This window comes from Crinia signifera, chromosome 6, assembly GCF_055691185.1.
Source record: "Crinia signifera chromosome 6, ASM5569118v1, whole genome shotgun sequence".
In the NCBI taxonomy this organism is placed as follows: Eukaryota; Metazoa; Chordata; class Amphibia; order Anura; family Myobatrachidae; genus Crinia; species Crinia signifera.
In genome coordinates, this window is record NC_139222.1 from 49,480,286 (window position 1) to 49,496,383 (window position 16,098).

Below are 16,098 nucleotides of genomic sequence, written 5' to 3' on the forward strand. Positions count from 1 at the left end.
TTAGGCTGCAGTCACAGAGGAGCATCTCCTATTAACTGCGGTCACATCAGTTTTTTTTAAATGTATTGAATTTTCCATAGCGCTCGGAACGGGGTTAATTCGGCCACGTTCCAATGTTTGGGGTTCTGCATATGTGCAAGCACGTATTTGGGCATGTCCAGACCCTGTCAACGAATGGCTTTGGCGAGTTACACACATGGGCATACAAACAGAAATGGGTACATAATAATTGTATATACCAGGAGCTGCCCAGCTTCTAAGACAGGGATGGGGAACCTTCGACCCTCCAGCTGTTGTTGAACTTCAGATCCCAGCTTGCCCTGCAACAGTTTTAAAATGGCCAAATAGCAAAACTGTAGTAGGGCATGCTGGGATGGGTAGTTCAACAACCGCTGGAAGGCCAAAGGTTTCCCATCCCTGTTCTAAGAGAACACTGGGCACGCCCTAGAAATTACGAAAACCTTTGTTGCTGTGCTAGGCTGCGCTCCTCTTCATGAGGCCACGACCCCCTTGCGACAGGTCTTAACTGCAATCAGAAGTTGGGTGTCGTAGTTCAGCGTTTCCAAAACTCTGGCATTACAGTCCAGGTTTTAAGAATATCCTTGCTAGGGTTACACAATGATGCATTTGACCGAGGTACTGATTAGGTCTCCTGTGCTCAAGCATGGATGTCTTTAACACCTGGGCTGTAATGGCGGAGTTTAGGAAACTCACATTTTAACTCCATGGTAGCAGGTACAATAATTGTTTTGCACAGAAGTGGAAACCCATCTGCAGGATCGCACAGAAGCCAGTCATTCCAACGTTATAGTCTTATCTACACTGTATCTGCTACTGTATATCACCCCTAGCATTTTAGACATATGGGGGTTTAATGTGGTTACCCCCAGAACATAAGTGATAGATATACATTTTCTTATTCTACTAAAAATGTATGCTGAATCTATTTTACTTATTGCATCAGCAAAAGGATCAGTGGCGGTTTTTACCTATGGGCTGCAGCCCCCCCAGGTAAAATCCGCCACCGCAGTGAAGCCTGTGAGACTGCGCTGGCTTCACTGTGACTGGCAGTGACTTCCAATTGAAAGTACGACCTGCCAGTCACAAAGGCAGTCCCATTGGGGGCTGCCGTGCAAAAACAGTGATTGTGTATGCGCGGTACCTCTATGGGGACTGCGCACACGCTGGTCCCAGTGCCTGTCATTTGTATTGAACAGGCGCTGGGACCAAGAATGCTTCTATGGGCTGTTGCCCAAACAGCCCATAGAAGCTGGCCACATGTGCAGTACACATGTGTGTACCGCACATGCGCCAGTTCTGGCGCCTGTCATCACAGCACAGGCGCCGGGGATGGGACTAGAGGAAGCAGCAGCGACAGGGGGAGGGGGGTGCCTGAATTGTGGTACCCCCGCTGTGGCCAGAGGCAGCCCCCCTCCCCCAATAAGGTACAAGCCGCCACTGAAAATGATACAGACACTGTAAGCAGTTAAGGATTAGAGAGATATTAAAATCTAAATAACTACAATTTTTGAAACCCAGTACTATTTATGACATTAATTTATTTCTATTGCAGTGATGCATGTAGAAATTTATGTAAAGCAGATGGTTACTGATATGAATATGAACCCTAATTGGCTACTTTGCTTCGCAGGTATACTGCCCTTCGTCTGATGCTCCTGGAGAGACTGCAACAACTGACTGATAATGAAAGTTTTGCTTGAATCAGACACTAGAGCCTGGAATGTACAGCGACAAGTGTCTCCAAACTAATCACTGTGGACTTTACAGTTCTTCTATGTAAACTTTTATGTACATGTTGTTGGGCTATCTATGCAGTCTGGGCTTCACTTCCTCCAGTTACCTTACTGCTTCCACCATGCAGGAAATAGTAAAATATTAGGGTGAGCTGTCATCCTGATACTTTGATATTTAGAAATGTTAATGATCAAGTGAATGTATAATGTAGCAAAAATAATATACCTGCAATAAGTTTTGTTTTATTAAAGTTTCCCAACTAAACCTAAAGGGACAACTGCACTCCAAACCATTGGCAGTCCCATGTGCGGGACCCCTGCAACTACAAAAGAGAGGTATGGTCCATAAGAGCAACAGTCACTAGGTGGATACCAAAAAGTTGACATGCACAAGCTCAACACAAGTAAAAGGTTGACACATGAAAAAGTTGACATGAGTTTTTCACTTTTTTTGGGTGTCAATATGAGCACGTAGACCCCCAGTTCGTATACCGAGTGTTTACACACCATGCTTTGGGCCAGGTGCCATGCTTTGCTTGGCATACTTTACCATCTATAGTATAAAAAAAAGTTTAAAAAATGTGCAAAAACTCCTGTTGACCTTTCGGAGATGGCTTCTTGAAAACATACCTCCCGACTGTCCCGATTATATCGGGACAGACCCGCTAATTGGACACTATCCCACCCACAAGTCAGTGTCCCGCAGGGGTGGGGGGTAGGTTGGGGATGATAAAGATCACCTCTGCTCTGGTGATCACTGAATAGATGGCATGCTCTTCAGTGCTGGGCGAGGAGCTGGCTACTTGTGAACACTGGAAATGCCCCAAAATGACGAAGACAGGGGTTGTGTCACTGTCTCACAGCTCTACCCGAGGCTCCACACCCTTTTTTGGAGTGCCTCTGCCACTGCAGGTCTCACTTTCAGCAGGATGAAAGTTGGCAGTTATGGACATGTGTTAAAGCCTGGAGAGTGTTACTTTATCTCTTTCCACTATATTTCTTTACATTTTAACAACCAATCAGTGTCTGTCATTTTACAGGCTGTGTTTGAAAAATGCCAGATGATTGGATGGTACTTTGTCTCTCTCTCTCTCCAAGCTTTAAATAACCTACATCAAAATTAGCTGGGAATCTTTATTAAAAACTCTGTCAAGGATTCCACATTGTGCATTTGCTGTCAGCAGACATTCACAGATGCTTACATTGGAGGATGGAACTCATCTACATTGTGTCAGTCTGGACCTGTGCATTGGGAAAAGCTATTATGCAACTTTGCTGACAATTATTTTACATACATTGTATAGCAATATTTAGGAGTAAATAACCTAGCTCTGGAAGAATCCCTCAAAGTTACCTACCTGATTTAAACATACAGTATGTTGTGCACAGAGCAGGCCAGAAAGCAAAGTGCAGTTCTGAAAAATATTTTACATAGCTCAAATGATGCAGATTCTGTCCACATATTAGGTCAACCCTATTGCCCCACAAAATACCTGTGCCCCACCTACCGATTCTGCCACCAGCATTGCCCCTCACCCTTGTTGTTTCTATACTGGTTGCAATGTGTGCGGTGCACACTGGCACGAGTCAACACTGCACCCATGTTTTATTACTTTTTCGTTAAGGAGTCCTGTATTGGGTGCTGCAGTCGTGGCAAAAATCACAGCCAAAATGGTTGCCTTGCATGTGCTGTGGTCTCCAGAACATGGCGGACACCATGTTTCCCGAGACATACGCAATACTGCACCACGGAAAGGAGATGTCACACTCGAAGTCAGTACACAGGCCCCCGCCTCTATTAAAACGCACCTACCCATCAACCATATAGTATAGCAACCAGTGCAGCTGTGTGCCCCTCTCTACAGTTCCACATCTCCCACAATATGTCAGGCAGGGACATTTCCTTTGATCGTAGTATAGCAGCCAAAGTCACTCCTCCCCCATTGTCTTGTGCCACCTCCCATTTACACTATAGTAGCCATTGTTTCCAATTTATTTTCTTGCAGCCAGGATCAACCACAACCACCATACATTGAGTAAATTATTGGTGCAAGGACATCAGCTTTCATATAATTAGCAGCAACTCATGGCCACTCCTTATTCTCCATTGTCCCACCCTAACCAGTGTAAGTAAGCAGACTAAGCATCATTGTGAGTAAGCCAGATAATGACAAGTAATCCCTGTAGAACAGATACACATTTACACATCAGCACCAGTGTAGAACTAACATATTTTTTTCTTCTGGCATATCCTATATCGCAACATCTATACCACAATAGCAATAATCTTAATGCTGCTATTTAATACTTATTTTATAAAGTTTTTCTTATTTTGATTAAAAAGATATTCAGGGAGATTTGTTTGTGAGTATCGTTCGTGTGTATTTTGATGTAAACTGTAACACGTATCATGGATGTATTGTTCTTATTTCTCAAATATCCTAACCACAGCCTCTGGAAATAATATTGTGGCTGAGAGATTTGGCACATATTACAATGAATGTATTTTTTGTTATTTAATAATATTCTGAATAAAAATTAATTTAACTAATCAAACCATATGAGTGATGAATGTAACACAGGGGTTAGTGCTTCAAGAAAAATGTCCAATTCGCTAAAGAACATTGATACCTACGAGAGTAAAACCCCTTTCACACCGCAGCACTTAAACGGTATATTACCGTTTAAGTGCCGATTTTTTGACACTGGCAGACCCGTTTTTGGAAACTTTCCAAATACAGGGTCAAAGCCAGTGCAGCCTTCAGCCCTCCCCTCCGTGCAGCTCCCCCCCCCCTCGCGCGTGTCGACCGAGAGCATGTCGACGCCCCCGCGCATGTCGACGCCCCCACCCCCCCGCGTGTCGGCGCCCCCCCCCCCCCGTGTCGACTTACCCCGTGCCGGTACCTCCGTTGTGGATCCCGGCACTGCAGCTCAGTATGCTCGGAAAGCACTTATGAAAAAAGTGTCTTCCAGAAAATGGCTGCCCCATAGGAAACCCTGTTTAAAAAAACTGTCTTTCATATGGGGGCAGCCATTTTCTGAAAGACACTTTTTTCATAAGTGCTTTCCGAGCATACTGAGCTGCAGTGCCGGGAACCACAACGGAGATACCGGCACGGGGTAAGTCGACACGGGGGGGGGGGGGGCGTCGACACGCGCGCGGGGGCGTCGACACGCGCGGGGGGGGGTCTCCAGTGCTGTGAATACTTAATGAGCGCTCATTAAGTATTCACTGTGCTGAATTTAGGACCCAGCTCATTGGCTGGGTCCTAAATACCGTTTCAGAACCGATTTTGAGCCTAAAATACCGGTTCTGAAACGGGTAGGACCCTGCATTTTAACCGGTAAAAAAACGGCAATATACCGTTTTTAAAGTGCGGTCTGAAAGGGGCATAACTGTGTACACAGTGATGTGAGAAGGATTTCCCTCCCTGTTATCTCCCTGTTATGCTTTTTTACCATACTTCCCTACCCCAGAATGGTGGTGGGAGACATGTATAGAACTCCTGGCCACCCAGAAAAGTGACCAGGTCTCCCATATCCAGCTGCCCCCACTTCCAGCCCCCCCTCACCACATTCACCTCCATTTACTGAACAGAAGTGGATGTGGCAATGGTGCAGATTGCATTAAATTGCATCATCCTAGCCATGCCCCTTGCTTTAGAGTGTAAGTAATATTACCATTGTAAAGTGGGGAAGGACCACCATAACTCGGTCATGTCTCCACACACCCTGACCGCCTCCTATTCAGTCACATTACCTTACATGTATTCCGCGTCCGCTCGCCACACTATATAAAATCAACTCCACGCCGACGTGGATATTGGCGGGATGAAAAGGTCGCGAGGACGCGTTCCGCCGCTGCTCGCCACGCTTCGCGGTGGCGTCAATACTGGAGCGGTCATTCAAACCTAATTGCATGTCATAGAACTGTATAGCTAATGGCATGGCATCGCACCCTATAAAATCGCATGCGATGCGATCCCCTGGGGCCATAAAAGCAGTAAATAAATTTTAAAAAAATCGCATTGCATTGCACGCCACTAAAATGGCCCATGCGATGCGATTTCCCTATGCAGAATAGCCCACTAAGCTTTTTGCTTAGTGGGCGCCCTGCTAGGAAACAAGTACCTAAAGTGGAAAAAGAGGTACTTGTGTACTATCACTGCGCCCATCCCAACGCAGACCATAAGGCAAGCGATGGTATGCGATGCGACGCGTTTGGCACCCGATGGTATACAATTTAAAATTGTATACCATTGTATATGGCATACAATGCAATGCAATGCAATTTTAAATTGTATAAGCACCCTAATGGAGGCTTACAATGTTAAATGCACCCCCACTATGAACCTTAAGCGTGGCGAGCGCAGCAAGCCCGCGAGGGGCGGCGGTACGCGTCCTACGACCTTTTCATACCCCCACTATCCACTTCAGCGTGGAGTTGACATTATATAGTGTGGTGAGCGCAGCGAGCCACCGAGCCCGAAGCGTGGCGAGTGGAAGCAAAATACATGTAAAGTAATATGCGTGCGCTCGCCACGCTTCGGGCTTGCTGTGCTCGCCAACTATATAAAATCAACTACACGCCGACGTGGATAGTGGGGGTATCAAAAGGTCGGAGGACGCATACCGCCGCCGCTCGCCACACTTCGGGTTCACCTTCATACTGGGGGTGGCGTGGGGGTGAATTTTACATTGTAAGCCCCCATTAGGGTGCTTATACAATTAAACATCGTATAGGGGGCTTATACAATTTTAAATCGTATCGGGTGTATGCGATGCGATGATATGTTGTGCGACCAAATATCGTGGGCGCCGTGCTAGTACACAAGTACCAAAAAAGATAACAAAACAGGAGTTCTTGTCATGTTACAGGCTGTCTTTGTCAAATAACAGGAGCTGATTGGCTAGTACTTTATCTCTCTCAAAGCTTTGCTAAATCTGTTCCTATAACTTTGTTTCTTCCAGCAAGAACAACACAATTATATTATCTGACACCTCAGGTCAGTATTTTAAATTCCATATTTAAAGTTGTTCAAAGATCTTGGAATCCGTTTTGCAAAATAAGTGGGTCCCTGGGGGAAGCGCTCTGCCACAGCTTATCCTGAGGAGATGTCGGACGGTTGTCACCGCAGAAAAGGAGACCAGCAGTGGCTGGGGAGGGGAGGCATGTGGACAACAGGACGTCAGTGCCGGTAAACGGGAGACATGGCATGTCCCCACCCTCTCCTATTCCCCCCATGTCACCTCTTTCCTTTTCACCCTCTCACCTCAACCTGTCTCAATCCCCCTCTCCTTAACCCCTCACACCTCACCACGTCCTCTTGCCTACCTCACCCCCTGTAAGCTTACAGGAGGTGGGGTGGGAAATTTGTTAACCCGTTAAGGTTGACATTGACAAAAGGTTGACGTGCTAACGGTCCACACATGAAAAGGTCGACACAAGGATTTCATGAATTTTTTTTAAAACTGAAATTATTTACTTCATAATCCATTGGGCATAAAGGGAGAATGTAATAGTGTGCCGAATGGCCGAAGAAAGAGGCGTGGCACACTAATAGTGTCCATCTTGACAGGCACACAAAAGTGAAACAATTGTGCCCAACTTTTCCCATGCTGAGTGTCTACCTAGACCATGTTGACATTTTTAATGTGTCGACCTTTTGACTGATGACCATGGTTGAGACTTTATCTATCTTCTGCTATTTGAACCTACACGGTCTGCCTACTGACACAAATCTGAGGGTAGTTACCGAGAGCTTATCTGGACAGGTGAGAGTTGTTTTGTATGTTGGATGCTGATACTTAACACAAAAAATATAAATGTTAGAAATAAACCCCCTAATTCAGTTATTTTCAACCTTTTTTAACTATGGCACACCGAACACAGAGAAAAAAAACACATACATTGGCCCACACAATAAAAAAAAATCTAAACACATACATTGGCCTCCACCGAAAAAAATAACCAAGTTGTTCCCCATACAAAAAATACATGACCTTGCGGCACACCTTACAACCCATCATGGCACACTAGTTGAAAAAGCATGTCCTAAGCCAAGGGAACTGTGCAGGGGCAAAATATAAAACTGATGAGCTACATTTTCATATATTAAAATATGTAGCTTGTGTATATACAGTAGCAATAATATTCTGGATTTAATCAAATAGTTGTTTTGATTACCACAGCACATCTGGACGCCTGCATGTTGTGTCATTGCTTACATACATATACTTGGTTTGGGGCAGGGTGCTTTTTTGTATTTTATATCTTCCAAGAAGCAGATAGATTGCACAACATGCAAATAGACAGGGCCAGGCCCGGGAGCAGACTCCTCCTCATCGCCGTGCTCTGCCTGCTCCGGGTTCTTCCCCTCCCTTCTCGTCTCTGCACAGCACACCCTGACCCTGACGCCATGGGTGCTAGGCGCCCAGCAGTCCTCATCGTTGGATCGGGGATCTCCGGCCTGGCAGCCGCCGAGAGACTACACAAACATGGCTTCCATAACCTAAAGATCCTGGAGGCTACTGGGCGGACAGGAGGCCGGATCTGGACGCAGAGATTCGGTAATACATTACAATTAAGCTGTGCATGCAAAACGGTTACAGTATATAATCAATTCTGCCACATAAAGTGAATGCTTAGGAGCCGGGCACAGAGTAGCCTCAGGACAGGTTTGTACCTGGGACGAGTTTGTCAAGTACTAGTACCGGTAGTAGTAGTACAGGACATGCGACCGCCTGCAATTTCCCTTTTGGCCACTAGGTGTCTCTAGTCAGCTTCTGTCAAATTTGGTAGAGCGTGGTAAAATAAGCTGAACTGAAGACTGTACAGTAACCTTACATCATAGAAAACTCGAATATGAACAACTGATTGTTCCAAAAACAGAAAGCAAATAAACCTATAGGTTTTTTTTTTGGTACTTCCTCATCTTTGCGGCCACCTCTTACGCTACGGAATTTACGTAGCATACCTTTAGTAAAGTTGTGGCGAGCCACTGACATACCTCCCAACATGACCAATGCCAGGAGGGACACAATGCTCTGCTTCTGGACTTTCCTCTTAATATATGATTGCATACCTCCCAACGTCTGTCGCCGCGCGAGCGCCCGAAAAGGGGGCGGGGTGTATGCAAATGAGGGTGCAGCTAGATTGGGGGGTCTCCCAACTGCCACCCCCCGCAGCGGGACAATGCCTGCCGCGGGTGGGACAGCGGGACAGGACCCGAAAATCGGGACTGTCCCGCTGTAATCGTGACAGTTGGGAGGTATGTGATTGCCATCACCTGTTTTTGAACAGGTTAACTAATAAGAAAGGTGCTTCACCACAGGTGATGGCAATCCTAAATTAAGAGGAAAGTCCAGAGGCAGAGCAGAGTGTCACTCCTGGAGAGGGTCATGTTGGGAGGTATGCACTGAGCCCAGGAGGGGACAATCGCGATTCATATAGCGGCTAACATAACTGGCGTAAGTGGTGGCTGCAAAGATGAGGTAGTACCTTTTTTTTTTTTTTTTTTTAATGGCAAGCTTTAATGCTTAGTGATTGTTACTAATGCAATTTATTTATTATTTATTAATAGTTTCTTAAATAGCGCACACATATTCTGCAGCGCTTTACAGAGAATAGCAATCCATTTACCTGGCTGAATCTGTACAACAATATGGAGTCTAGCTCTGAAAGTATTCGTAGAGCATCACAAAAGTGGCATAGATCAGTGACACATTCAAGGGTAGGATGTTCTGAAATTGCATCCAAGGTCCTATTTTTTGACTTGGCCGCTTTTCCCCATATGTACTAAGTTTTAGATGTCAAAATCTGACGTCACCCTGTAGAAGCCTATGGACTTCATTCCCCTTTTTTCCTGAGAGGGAGTGATTTGGATGGGTGTGGTATAGAGTTCCGACAGTCATTAGCCCGACGTCAGGATCCCGACTGGCCGGACTCAAACAGCATGGCGAACGCAACAAAGCCCCTTGCAGGCACGGTGGCTTGCGTTCTCCCTCTATGGGGCTCGTGGACCCCCACGAGGGAGAATAGCCGGTGGCCATTGGGAACCCGTCTGTCGGTGTTTTAACAGTTGGGATCCCGACGTCGGGTAAATGACGGTCGGGATCCTGACTGGCACCCGATTTGGATACCTCTCAGTAGCTTTCCAGGTTGCTGCATGCGTATAATGACTCCTGGCCGAGGGAGACTACTGGTATTGCAAAGGGCAGCTCTTTTCAGAACAGCTGTGCTATTGCGATACTTATTGTAATATGTTAGTACATATGCGATTAGTATGCATGCAATGCTTGGCGTTCTGTTACTACACCCTGCCCCAAGAGAGAATATGTACCCTGTGAAGTATGAAGAGATGTAAATCTCTAAAGTGAGACTGGTAAACTGAAATTGAATTCTGGAGGCAATGGTGGGCCAGTGTAGGCATTTGCATGGTGATGCAGTGTAAGGACCTTATTCTGGTTCATTTGCACGGACCAGAATCTTCACAAGGGCATCTATGGCACATGCGCAGGGTCATGTGCATATGCCGGGCGCATGCATCCACGGCGAGCAGGGTGTTTGCCGGGCGCATGCAACCAAGTGTGCGGGTGGGCATGGGGTGGCGAGCCGTCCATTTGTATATGGGAACACTGGCCATTATCATACTTATGTGCCGATGATGAGCGGGGTAGGCAGCTGCCCACCCACTTCCTCCCGAGCGTCCATGCATGTATACTGTAAGTGACTTGAGAGACACTTTTATGCATGCGTGTGCCTTCGCTATCATTCAAGGATCCCCCAAGGCTGCAACATTCATTTGCAGGCCCTACAAGTGAATCGCCCTTGTGAGTGGGTGGTGGCCATTTGCAAGGCGGAGTTTGGTGGACTCGCAAGGCTACGAATTCACAGCCTATCAACCAGAATAACCCCCTATGTTGAGTGTTAAGAGAGGATTGGTTGACCTGTTTACTTATGGTAGAGAAGGGATGGGGAACCTATGGCCCTCCAGCTGTTGTTGAACTACACATGAAAAATTACAGTTGTGAGCTGATTGGCTGGTGCTTTATCAACTTCCATTTTATCACTACACCAGGCTTAACCTCTTTGGTGGTATACCCGGAAATTTTCATGCAGGGTTGCTGCAGAATACCAGCGGCTGCAGCTTGAGTGGTGAGTATTCCTGGGGCAGGACAAACTGGCCCTGGTAGCTTTATCCTACCCCAGGGAAACTCACCACCCAAGGGGTTAATAAATCTGACCCTCATGAGAAGGCATATTTTATAATTGTTCTGGCAACAAGTGGAGATGAGTAATATGGTCATTGCGCATCAATGTTTTAAAATCATCAATGGTTTATGACCGATGGTGACTACTTTTACCATCAATGGGGGAGAACCAGATACTTCCCACTATTAATGATACAGAGCTACTAAATTATGAATAAGAAATATTTAACAAACCAGTGGACAATAGGATTGTTACTCTCTTTCCGTTATCTTGCAACCTATCAGTTGTTACCCTTAGCAACCACAGCCTTTTACCATATTCTATACACAGCCGCTCATATAACTAAAGGTGCCCATACACGTTACAATTATTGTATACAATATCGCATCTCATCCGATCTCGGTTTTGCGATGACATCAGATAAGATGAGCTCTAGTACAAAAAGTATGTGCTGCACATACTTTTTGTACTAGATCTCATCTCATCTGATGTCATCGCAAAACCGAAATCGGATGAGATGCGATATTGTATACAATATTGTATACAATAATTGTAACGTGTATGGGCACCTTAAGCGTGTGACTCAGACGCTAGTACGTCTGAGACTGATAAGAATATATAATAGAAATACAATATTATTCACCCTTTAGATCACCTTTAATTAATACTTTGTATTTACACTTCTACTCACCAAGAATAAGAAAGAAGCGTCTCATACGCTATATGCTTATAAAAGAATTGATACGCACCGACAATCAGTTATGGTGGGATCACGGATCTAACCCCGTGTCCTAGTATATTGAAGTCCTTAATAGACAAAGGTGATAAAAGGGTAACCAACAATACTTTGAAACAATTATTCAATACAATAGATATGTATTATACAATGATTTAAACAAATATAGGTACAGCCAACACACAGCAACAAACACACATATAAGGATATCAATTACCGTCACAGACGCAGAGATGCAATCGCCTGTGCTTCCCCCAGGATCCCGGGAATGTGCTCTGTAAGATCACGTGTGTCCGGATATCCAGTGTATCTCCCTTTTATAGGGAAGGGGCCGGAGGGTCAGTCTTGTTCATGATTGGGTGGGACCAGGAGACCAGGCATCTTCTCATTGGTTCTTCATTACTTAGGTTTCAGGTGTTCCATCTGAGGTCCTTCTTAGCCACGAGATATAACTGGTTCAAACCAAATTATCTTTACAGTTCTTTGTCCTTTGTTTGAAGCTATTTACACGTGTAGATACGTCTCTCTGGGGTTGTGTATTTATCCACATTGCTATTGATTGAATGAGCTTGCATCTGTGACAGTGGTCTATACAATACTAAACAATAAAGTATGGACAATAATATTCCAATACTTTGGGGAATACATAATGTACATATGTATTTACCATATGTACCAGTACGATTTAGACATTAATGCATTACGTCCGTCCTCGATCGATTAAAGATTCTTTTGATTTAAACTAGGTCTACGCAAATAGCGTAGTCAAATGGCGTAGAGGTCATTCGGAATACATTAATAGCATAGAGATGGAATTTCGGTTTCCACAAACATATAATATATAATTTTTTTTCTCCAAGGTTTTGGAAAGCAGCCTAGCTCTTCCCCACGTCACCCACAAGTCCCGCCCCTGTGCTTTTTTCGGCTTTCAGCTCATTGAACACTATAGCAGGTGTGACCATCAGTATTCAAAACCTTCAGTGGTTTCCTTACAGATGGTTTAACATCATAGAGTTTATCTATTGATGGTAACCATCGATAGATAACGCAATGATGGCCATCCATAAATCTGAGTTTGGAGTCAAGGATTACACAAAACTGTGGGAGAACAGGGGATTGTGTATTGTTGGCAATTGAGAGGAAGCCTAGAGGAGGGGTTGTGGCACTAGAAAGCCTATGAGAGATATAAAGCTTAGATGTTGCCCCAAGCAATCAGTCGGCTTCTAATTGGCATTTATCTAGCAAAGTCATTAAAAACCAAAGCTGATTAGTTACTTTGAGCATCTGCAAGGTTTTATACATTTCCTCTATGATTACAAACATATGTACAGTCACACACAAATACACACACACACACACACACACACACACACATACATACATACATACATACATACATACATATTGTGACACAGGGCCTTATTCTAGTTCACTCTTTCTGACAAAATCCTTCTTAGATGGACAAAACCATGTGCACTGCAGATGGAAAATGTGCAGAGAGAATTAGATTTGGGTGAGTTGTTTTGTTTCTGTGCAGGGTAAATACTGGCTGCTTTATTTTTACACTGCAATATAGATCTCACTTTGAAGTAAAACCCCACCCAAATCTATTTCTCTCTGCACATGTTACATCTGCCCCACCTGCAGAGCACATGGTTTTTCCATCTAAGAAGGATTTTGTCAGAAAGTGAACTAGAATAACCCCACAGTCACACACCTAAACACACATACACATACTGTATATACAGTCATACATATAATCTCTCACACATACACAAATAGGCAACACAATACACACAGACAAAAATCTATCCACATCATTTTACCCTTCACACTATTACATATATTTCCCATACATAGCAGCAGCAATGACTGGACATTTAGGAGGAAAGAACAGAAGAGTAACACAAATCCGCCTTTCTTTTAGGTTGACCCATGCAGTCCATTAAGCCAACTTGAACTTAAGTTACAAAGTGTAATGGATCTTACATATCGTTAAAATATAATTAGTCCACAGTTATTATCCTGTATAAATGTAATGCTGGGTACACACCAGGACAATCATGATCCTGATTTCCTTGAAATCACACAATGGATTGGAGTGCACATGATCTGTACCCAGTCGAATAGAGATTGACAAATCCTTACTGCAGCAGGTAAAATCTCAATCCGACCCTACGACCAGTGGAGGCGCGCATTGGATCGTAATCATACTGAAAACAGGTACGATTCTTTTTACATCCAATCGGTCATACGATGCATCAAAATTGGGGGAATTGAACACAGATCGTCCTGGTGTGTACCCTACATAAGGCCCGTAATAGCAAAATAATTGTTTTATTAACAGTGTGCTAAAAAGTCATAATTTTGTCTCAGCAAAGGGCCTGGCTGAGGTCGGTGCTCAGTGGATCCATGGACCATCTCCAAGTAATCCCGTCTTCCAGCTGGCAGCACAGTTTGGTCTTTTAGGTGCTGATGCTTTGCGTGAGGAGAACCAGAAAGTACATGTAGGAGGCCACCCCTCTGGCATCCCAGTTATCTACAGTAGCTCTGGAAAACAGATTAGCCCAGAAGTGTTCCTGAGCATCATGGAATCATACTCATCTTGGCTGGAAAAAGCACAAAATGTCTCAAAAATCGATTGCGATCCAGATGCCAGCGTGGGGGGTTTCCTGCGACAAGAGATTTCCCGCAGCTCGCAAGATTGGGATAATGCATCGGTTGGCATTAATATGGCGTTCTTAAAGGGGCTGCTCAACATAGAGTGCTGCATCAGCGGAGTCCATAGCATGGACCATGTGGCACTTTGCCCCTATGGAGAATATACAATGCTTCCAGGGCTGGATTGTACCTTTCCTAAGTAAGTATTTTAGGGAGAATATTAGTTTTTGAGTAGAAAGTTTTCCTGCTATTATATCTTGCATTACTTTATTGTGTAGCCATACCGTTGTGTTGCGCCGTGTCTGCTATTGATGATTACTTCATTTATGATTGTGCTGGTTATTCATGACCCTACTACAGTGGCATTAAAACGTTTTTGTCCCTTCATGATTTCTTCTCCTTTTTGCATATTTGCAAAGACAAAATATAGTTTTTCAATGATTTGATTATTGAAGTAAAAAGGTTATCTGACACCAACTGGCCCTGTCAGACCTCCCAACTTTCCATGGTGATGTAGCGGGACCTTCGCTGCCTGCAGGGAATATGCGCACAGCGTCTATTCACCACTGCACAGCGGGTGGCAGCGGGGACTCCCAACTGCCCCTGCCTGCCGCGGGAGACACTGCTGGCCCCGGGTGGGTGGCGTGACGTCCCCAAAAAATGGGACGTTCCCACGGAAAGCGGGACAGCTGAGAGGTATGCCTTGTGTTAAATAGTTTTTGCCCAATTAGTTACTATTCATTCAACCAATGTACAAAAATGAAGTTAGATTAGTGACGAGCCTAGGAAAAATCCTCCAAAATCAATGACTCGTCCAGGAAGTCACACAACAACCCAGACAAACCATCTGAGGATTTGCCAGCCTCATTCTCCACAGTTAAGGTCTGCATTCATAATTCACTATAGGAATGAGATTGGGCACAAAATGGTATCTGCTGGAGAGATGCAAGGCGAAAAAACCACTGTGAAGCATGCAGAACACAAAGGTTCACTCGCAAAGGCAAATTCCTTCTCAAATGGACAAAACCTTGTGCACTGCAGGTGGGGCACAGAGAAATAGATTTGGGCGGGGTTTTACTTCAAAGTGAGATCTATATTGGAGTGTAAAAATAAAGCAGCCATTATTTTCCCTGCACAGAAACAAAATAACTCATCCAAATGTAACTCTCTCTGCACATATTACATCTGTCCCCCCTTCAGACATGGTTTTGTCCATTTGAGAAGGAATTTGCCTTTGCAAATGAACCAGAATAAGGGTCAAAGGCTCATCTGATACTCTTTGGACTGATAAGGTCCCATTACATCTAGTGTAACGTTTACACAGCATTCCACAATAAAAATATTATGGCAACAGTCAAACATGGTGCTAAGGATGTGGGACTGGGACCTGGGCAATGTACCATAATTAATGGAATTATGAATTATGCTCTACCAGAATATGCAGGAGAAAAAGTAGGGTTATCTGTCAGTGATCTGGAACTAAACAATTGGGTGTGCAAGAAAATGATCTAAAGCAAGAGAGCCATTCCACCTCTGAATGACTCAAAAGATACAAAATGACTGTGTTGCAGTGGTCTAGTGAACGTGACTGTGGAGATGCTGTGGCAGAACCTTAACGTTCATGCTCAAAAACGTTTGAATGTGGCTGAATTAAAGTGATTATGTAAAGAAAAGTGTGGTAAAATTCCAAGACAGCGATGTAAAAAAGCCTGAACTCCAGTGAAGCATTTGGG

The 16,098-nt window shown here is 44.5% G+C and overlaps 2 protein-coding genes across 3 annotated transcripts in view; both read left to right on the forward strand.

Annotated features, from left to right (window-relative positions):
- The window catches only part of RASSF4 (Ras association domain family member 4), a 166,567-nt gene extending 162,271 nt beyond the window's left edge, over positions 1–4,296 (forward strand). For both annotated transcript variants that reach the window (XM_083146133.1, XM_083146134.1), the window contains exon 12: positions 1,652–4,296. In XM_083146133.1, coding sequence (XP_083002259.1) covers positions 1,652–1,721 — 70 coding nt within the window. In that variant the 3' untranslated portion in view covers positions 1,722–4,296. The remainder of the gene's footprint in view (positions 1–1,651) is intronic.
- Positions 4,297–8,041: 3,745 nt separating this feature from the next.
- LOC146007638 (peroxisomal N(1)-acetyl-spermine/spermidine oxidase-like) overlaps positions 8,042–16,098 on the forward strand; it is a 28,031-nt gene continuing 19,974 nt past the window's right edge. Inside the window, exons 1-2 of the mRNA XM_083146136.1 lie at positions 8,042–8,324; positions 14,081–14,564. Of these exons, the coding sequence (XP_083002262.1) occupies positions 8,057–8,324; positions 14,081–14,564 (752 nt within the window). The 5' untranslated portion in view covers positions 8,042–8,056. The remainder of the gene's footprint in view (positions 8,325–14,080; positions 14,565–16,098) is intronic.